The 7,176-nt window shown below is 51.5% G+C and overlaps 1 protein-coding gene across 1 annotated transcript; it reads right to left on the bottom strand.

Annotated features, from left to right (window-relative positions):
* Positions 1–1,170: 1,170 nt before the first annotated feature.
* On the bottom strand, positions 1,171–6,943 carry ACP4 (acid phosphatase 4). The gene is made up of 11 exons (XM_004381714.2): positions 6,839–6,943; positions 6,664–6,768; positions 6,502–6,588; positions 5,401–5,547; positions 5,078–5,176; positions 4,881–4,976; positions 3,282–3,414; positions 3,120–3,202; positions 2,626–2,750; positions 2,208–2,386; positions 1,171–1,435 (listed from the first exon to the last, which is right to left on the bottom strand). Exons 1-11 carry the CDS (start codon positions 6,941–6,943, stop codon positions 1,320–1,322), a joined length of 1,275 nt encoding a protein of 424 aa, XP_004381771.1. The 3' UTR covers positions 1,171–1,319.
* Positions 6,944–7,176: the final 233 nt, after the last annotated feature.

Here is a 7,176-nt window from a genome sequence, read left to right as displayed (position 1 = left end):
GCCCCATAGAGTTTCCAAGGGTGTAAATCTTTGCGGAAGCAGACTGCCACATCTTTCTCCCTCCAAGCGGCTAGTGGGTTCAAACCACTGATCTTTTGGTTAGCAGCCGAGGGCTTAACCACTGCACCACCAAGATTCCTCACATATGTACCAACATGTGTATACATACCAACATATGCACACATGGAACCCTGGTGGTACAAAGGTTAAACGCTGAGCTGCTAACCAAAAGGTTGTCAGTGTGAACCCACCCAGCAGCACTGCAGGAGAAAAGACCTGGCAATCTGCTCCTGTGAAGACTACAGTACAAAAAGTCCTATGGAGCAATTTTACTCAGTCACATGAGGTCGTTAGGAGTCGAAATCGACTCGATGGTATAGGGACAAGTACAAATGGAAAATAATGGGTAAGTTCCCCTGGTGACAATAGAGGAAGGAGCTCCCCTCCTCCGTTGCTTTCTTTAGAATTCACTTTAGATAACTTGTAAATTCTGTGTCTTCCTGAAAAGTGTGTAAATGTAACTTCAAGTTTCTCCTCTACCTTCCTGTTTTTTACGGAAGGAGATTAACATAAACTCAGGTGGCCCATCCCTAACTCTGAGCCCGCAGGATTATAAAATTAACATTTATCTTCAAAATATGAATGTAATGACACTACCCCCTTACCTATATAATGGTTAAGATTTCTTTCTGTCTTTGCAGTCTCTTTAGTGGAATGCCTGTGATGCCTCACATTCTGGTAATAAAACTTCCTTCTCTTTTTGTGAAGAGGTTTCTGGGTTGGGAGAAAACCCAAAACCCACTGCCGTCGAGTTGATTCTGACTGATAGCAACCTCATAGGGTTTCCAAGGCTGTAATCTCTGTGGAAGCAGACTGCCACATCTTTCTCCCACAGAGCTGCTGGTGGTTTCGAACTGCCAACCTTTCGGTTAGCAGTCAATAGCTTTAACCACTGTGCCGGGAGTAGATTTTGTTTTTAGTAACTTTTACCATACAGTGGCACCTAAGAACAATATGTGCACTCATGTATCAAGCCTTATACACTCACATACACCACATGCACACATATATGTGTAAAAACAAATGTCCGTATATACATGTACCACACTTGTAGACACGTGCACACGTGTACCACACGTACACACACACCCGCCTGTGACTTCCAGGCAGGGTGCCCTCCCGGCTGCAGGCCTGGCTCTCCCGTTCCCCACACACAGTTGCACACAGTAAATCACAGGAGCCCAAGGAGCAGTGAGCAGTCATGTTGGGATCGGGTGTCAGCTGTAAGGGGGTGAGGTTGGGATTACCCAGGGTTCGGCTCACACAGGGCCCCCCCAGGCCCTCAGGCAGCCTGGTCTCCAGGCCAGCAGGCCCAGCCCCATGCTGACGGCCGCTAGCACGGCCACAGCTCCAGCCATCAGGGGCATCGCGGTGGCTGCAGGGAGAATAGGGGATTATGGATTGAATTGCGTCCCCCCAAAATCTGTGTTGTAAATCCTAACCCCTATACCTGTGGTTGTAATCCTACCTGGGAATGGGTTTTCTTTGTTATTTTAGTGGGGTAGTACAGGTAGTATCCCAATTTATGATGTATTCTAGTTACTATGAGCTGCACTTAATGTCTCTTTTTCTTAGGTGGGGGGCAGCTTACATAACCTGTGTATAATTTGAGAAGCAGGAAGCACCTATGTTGAAGCTGTAAGTTTATATGTAATATTTCCAACCCCAAAGATAAAGATCAGATTTATAAAGAAACTGATAAGAAAAGCCAGTAATAATGAAAACTAAAAGGTATTGGAGTTTCATCAGAACCAACTTAAGACGGAGTGTTGGAAGGTAACCCCATTGTAAATTGGGGACTACCTGTATTAGTATAGGGTATGTCTTGAGTCAATCTCTTTTGAGATATAAAAGGAGCTGATTTAAGCAAGCAGAGATGGAGGAAGATAGATGCCACACTCCATGAAGTTCACCAAGGAGCCAAGGAACGCAAGCCGAAAAGAGACAAGCCGGCAGAGAGCGCCTTCCCCTAGAGACAGAGGCCTGAATTCAAACTTCTAGCCTCCTAAACTGTGATAAAATAACTTTGTTAAAGCCAGCCAGCTGTGGTATGTCTGTTATTGCAGCTCTAGATAACTAAGACACGGGGTTGTGAGTTCCAGGACTTGGGGTCCCCTACCCTCAACCCCATCACTGAAGACCATCACCTGCAGGGGTGGCAAGCTCATGGAGGCTGTAGCAGGGGATCCCATGGGCCGGGGGCCGTGCTGGGGCTGTCAGCTGGTGGAAGCGGCCTAATGGGCAAGGGTCCGTGCACCCAGGGAGGCTGAGGGTCAGGGGCGGACGAGAGGAGTCGTTGCGGTAGAAAAGGGAGATGGTGACATTCCTGGGGGAAGAGAGAAGATGGTGGCATCCCCACCTCCCCCACCCCCCTGACTAAGTCTGGAGAAACAGAGGCAGAGTATGAGGGAAATGGAGAAACGGGCTCCCACCTGTCAATCTCCTAAAATGCAAATTTTCCTCCAGGCCGCGGCCTGGGCCATGTCCTCTGCCTGGCACACACCATCCCTCCTCTTGAGAATTCCACCCAACCCATTGTCCTGGGGTCCAGACCATCCTCCTCACCCTCCGTCTTCGTCTGGGTCCCTAAGGTGCCTCTGGAACTCGAAGCCAAGGCAGGCAGCGTACGGTGGGGTGTGGCCGTCATAGAGGCCCAGGGCTCCCTGGAGGGCCAGCAGGGTGCTGTCGTGCTGCAGGCCGATATCCAAGGGCTGAGACCCCTGCTCTCCTGATGTCCCCACCCCCTGAAACTTGTTCTTCCTCTCCCTCCTCAACCTGGAGGGAGTCCTACCAGTTATGTGTGATATTTTAATAAAGATTGGGCAAAGGAATGCAAAATAGGATTGGACAGTTCGATTAAACAGCCTGACCTTTCAGATGAGGCTTTTTTTTTTCTCCATGACACCATCACCTCCCTCTTCCAAGACTCTTAGTGATATGGTCTGAGAGTAGGGTTTAAAGATATGAGTTACCCAAGGCAATGGACTGAGGTCTCATTGGGACCACCAACTCTTCATTACCCAAGCTGCCATCCCTTTCATCCCATCCGTAGGACTCACAGCTGAATATATAACCATCTTGAGGGGCAGCCCCAGGTGCTGAACCCGAGAGAAGTTGGCGAGGATAGCATCCAGCAGGATCCCTGAGGGGGTGGGAACAGAGCGCTGAAAACCCCAGAGGAAGGCACCTAGGCCTCCCGACCTCCCAGCCCCACACCTCACCCCCTGTCAGCTGGGCCTTCTCTGCTGCCCGGGGTGGGCCCACATGGGCCCCGATATCCAAAGCTGAGATCTGAGTGAGAGTTTGCAGGACATCCGGGGAGGCCCAGGATGGGAGTGGAAGACCATGGGCTCGCTGCGGAGAGACAGAGAGACAGGACAAAGAGACGAGGACATTCCAGGCTCTTTACTGCCCCCTCAGGCCCTCCCAGTGCCTGTGTGGCCCCCATTAGCTATGGTTCGCTGCCCTCGTGCTCGAATATGTTTCCCCACCCCTCCTCTGAGCCCTTCTGAGCCTGGGTCTGGTCAGAGGAATTATGGGGTGGGCAATGGTTATAGGTAGTAATAATAATAATAATATAACAATTTTTATTGTTAAAATATATATTGTATAGTTGGATGTTGTTCTTAGTCGCTGACTAGTTGATTCCAACAATGACGACCGCATGTGTGCAGAGTAGAACTGTGCCATAAGGTTTTCAAGGCTGTGATCTTTCGGAAGCTAATCCCCAGACCTGTCTTCCAAGGTGCCTCTGACTGGGCTCAAACCGTCAACCTTTGGCTAGTAGTTGAGCGCTTAACCATTTATGCCACCCAGGGACTCCTAGTTTCATATTAAAATGTATAAATTTTATATAAAATAGGATGATTTTATTTATATACATTGTCTAAAATATAATTATTGGTATAATATAATCTAAAATACTATAAATTATATATTATATACGATTAGTAATTAATATGGAGTCCCTGGGTGGCCCAAACGGTTAAGCGCTCAACTACTAGCCGAAAGGTTGGTGCTTTGAACCAACTCAGAGGCGCCTCAGAAAAACGGCCTGGTTATCTGCTTCCGAAAAATCAGCTGTTGAAAACCCTATGGAGCACAGCTCTAGTTTGACACACATTGGTCGCCAGGAGTGGGAATCAACTTGTCAGCAGCTAACGACAGCAACAATAGTAATTAATAATTATATAATTAATATGTGTGATTATATATAATTAACATAATTATAATACAGTTGACCAGCCCTTATCTGAAACCCTTTGGGCCAGATGTGTTTCGGCATTCACAGCGTTTTGGACTGTAGAAAGGTCCTAGGGTGCAGATAACGTATGCCACTAACACACCCAGTGGAGTCTGGAGGCGCCTCCATATAATACACATTCAAATTTCCACCATGAAATTAGGAATATCATGTCATTTCAGGTCGGCTTCTGCTATAGGGTCGCTAGGAGTCTGAATGGACTCAATGACAACAGGTTTGGGTTTTGGTTTTCTGCTACCTGTGTTTTGGTTCCTGGAGCTTTTCGGATTAAGGAACAGCAGACACCGAATTGCAAAAGTGCGGCCCCAAACCCTCGTGAGGCGCTTACTATGAACTAGGCGCTGTTCTAAACCCATGATGTGGACTAATCCGTTTAATCTTCACAGCCACCCCAGGAGGTGTTGATACGGGCATCACCATCTCCATTGTGCAGATGGGGAAATTGAGACACGGGGGTTAAGTAACTCGTCTGAGCAAGCACAGCTAGTTAGGGGCAAAACTGGAACTTGAACCCACGTGCCCTTCACCACTTGGCTGGGCAGAGATGGGGGCTCACCTGGCAGAACAGCGTGTCCAGAACCTTCCATGCTCTGCGGAGCGGTTCGCCGACCAGCGACAGCCCCGTGGAGTTGCCCAGGCGCGTCAGGAAGTCCTGGACCCACAGAACTGGGTGATCTTCGTGCCGCGTCCTCCCTGCCATGCCCCTCTCACCGTCTCCCTCCTCCTGCCCCACCGACCCCCGGCCCCGCCCACCGTCCAGCCCTCCAGGGCTGCCTGGTACTCAGCCGCCTCCTTGGTCTCTCGAAGCAGCTCTTGGTAGCGGGGACAGCTGCGCATGGGGAACCTCAGCAGCTGGAGGTGGGTGGGGGAAACTGAGGCTCAGAGAGGACAGCCACGTGTCCGAGATACCACAGCAGGTCTAAGGAGCCAGGGCTGCCGGGAGCGGAGGGCAGTCCCAGAGCCCCTTCTCCAAGCCTCGGTCTTTGCAGCTGTGTGTCTCTCTGTCCTTCTCTCTCCTCGTCTCTATTTCTCCCTCTCTCCATCCCTCTCTCCCCCACCCCCTTCCAGCTCCTCACCTTGTCCTCGGTGACAGGCACTGTGTGTACAGGGATTGGCCGCCAGCTGGACTCGGGGGTCCCCGGGGCAGCCTCGGGAAAGAGCCCGGCCAGGTTGGCCTGAGCGCTCTCCAGCGTCCGGTCAAAGTCCGTGCTGCGAATGTACACCTGGAAGGGGGAGGGGGCACCACGATGGGGGCCTTGATCGGGGTCAGAGGTCAGGTGTGTTGGCAAACCAAAAGCTTAAGATTTCAGCTTGGGAGTAGGTTAAAGGTCATGAAGAGTGGCTGAAGGTCAGGTATTTGGAGTCAAATCTCAGCGCAGGTTCTAGTGTCTGACCTTCAATGTGTGAAGCTGGGGTCAAGGGGCAGAGGTCAATGTTAGAAGCAGCCGAGTTGGAGATCAGAAGTTGGGTGGTCATGTTGGGTAAAGGGTGTCAGAGGTCAAAGGGCTCTTTGAGTTAATGAGTGTCAGAAGAAAGATCAGAATTGGTGGAGGCTGGAAGTTAAGGTCAAGATGAGGAGGGCAAGTTGGAGGACATGAGGTCAGAGTTTAGTGCTTGTCTATCGAGTCAGAGGTCAGAGATTGGGAGGACTGATCCTAATTGGGGGGGATGTCAGAAGATAGAGGAGGAGAAAAGAAAAGAAGGTCAGAATGATGAAGGATAGAGATCAAAGGTTGGAGGTCAAGAGGGCAAGTTGAATTAAGGGTCAAAAGACAGAATCAAGTTTGGGGTCAGAGATCAGAAGATCTGGTTGGTGGGAGTGAGAAGGCAGAGGTGGAGTCCAGGCAATAAAGTCAGAGTAGAAGGTTGGAGGTCAGAGATCAAGATAAAGAGAGCAGGTTGGAAGAGAGCGTGTCAGAGATACAAGCATCACGGGAGGATGAGAGGTCAGAAGTATACATTCAATCAAGAGTCAAAAAAACAGATGGAGTTCAGGAGGGTCAAAGTTGATAAAGGTTGGAGGTCGGAGGTCAGTATGGGTTCATTGGGGGCTCAGAGGTCAGGTGCAGGTTAGGTGGGTGAAGGGGGCCAGAGGTAGATGCCCAGAAGGAGTGCCGGAGTCAGTGCAAGTCAGAGGTGAGAGGTCAGAGACTGGGTCAAGGTCATTGTGGCAGTACCTCCTCCCTCCAGTACTCAGGGCTCAGAAAAGTCTTGTAGCGGCTCCTCAAGAAGCGGCCCAGCTCCAGCTGCTGGCGGACCCCCTCCTGGGGGCAGAGCAGGCCTCAGCAGATCCCTCTCCACCCCCACCCACCCCTTGCCCCCACCCTCCAGCTTCTTACCCTGGTCAGCTGGCCCAGACCGCGCGGCCACAGGGTGGGGGCCGCCTCCTTGTGCGGGTCCGTCGGGTAGGATGCCAACGGAGCCCGGTCACCATGGCGGAACACCTGGGGGTGGGACCAGGTCAGGGCTGGACTGGGGGAGTGTGTGGTCAGATTGGGGCAGGGGACACCTCACCAGAGCCACGAACACCAGGGGTCCTTCTGCCAGGGCCTGGGCCAACAGCCACAGCAGCAGCAGGAGAGGTCCAGCGAGGTAGCCCCGAAGCCGTGGCCCAGCCATCTCCACACAGCCCAGACGCTGAGCTCAGCTTCACTGGCGGTGCCCCAGCCTCACCTGCTCATTAGCCTCTTCCTCAACGGCCCCATAGGAGCACGTCCCAACATGCCTCACCCAGGAGCCACAGGATCCAGCTGCCCCACACCTTTGCAAGTGTTCGGAGAACACAGAAACAGATGCAGGGAGAGAGACCCCACACCATGCCGCACGTTCTGTCTCTATCGTCCCACCTCCTT

Source organism: Trichechus manatus, unplaced genomic scaffold, assembly GCF_000243295.1.
Source record: "Trichechus manatus latirostris isolate Lorelei unplaced genomic scaffold, TriManLat1.0 scaffold00087, whole genome shotgun sequence".
NCBI lineage: Eukaryota > Metazoa > Chordata > Mammalia > Sirenia > Trichechidae > Trichechus > Trichechus manatus.
The sequence above is the reverse complement of the archived record's forward strand: the minus strand, read 5'-3'. Positions and strand labels throughout refer to the sequence as shown.

What these genes read in the sequence shown, in the direction of transcription:
- ACP4 (XM_004381714.2), bottom strand. Translation starts at nt 6,943, where the DNA reads ATGGCTGGGCCACGGCTTCGGGGCTACCTCGCTGGACCTCTCCTGCTG. An exon ending in TGCCTGTCACCGAGGACAAG is followed by an intron (nt 5,177 to 5,400) that starts GTGAGGAGCTGG and finishes ACCCACCTCCAG; the next exon opens with CTGCTGAGGTTCCCCATGCG. An exon ending in GAAGGCCCAGCTGACAGGGG is followed by an intron (nt 3,203 to 3,281) that starts GTGAGGTGTGGG and finishes CCACCCCCTCAG; the next exon opens with GGATCCTGCTGGATGCTATC.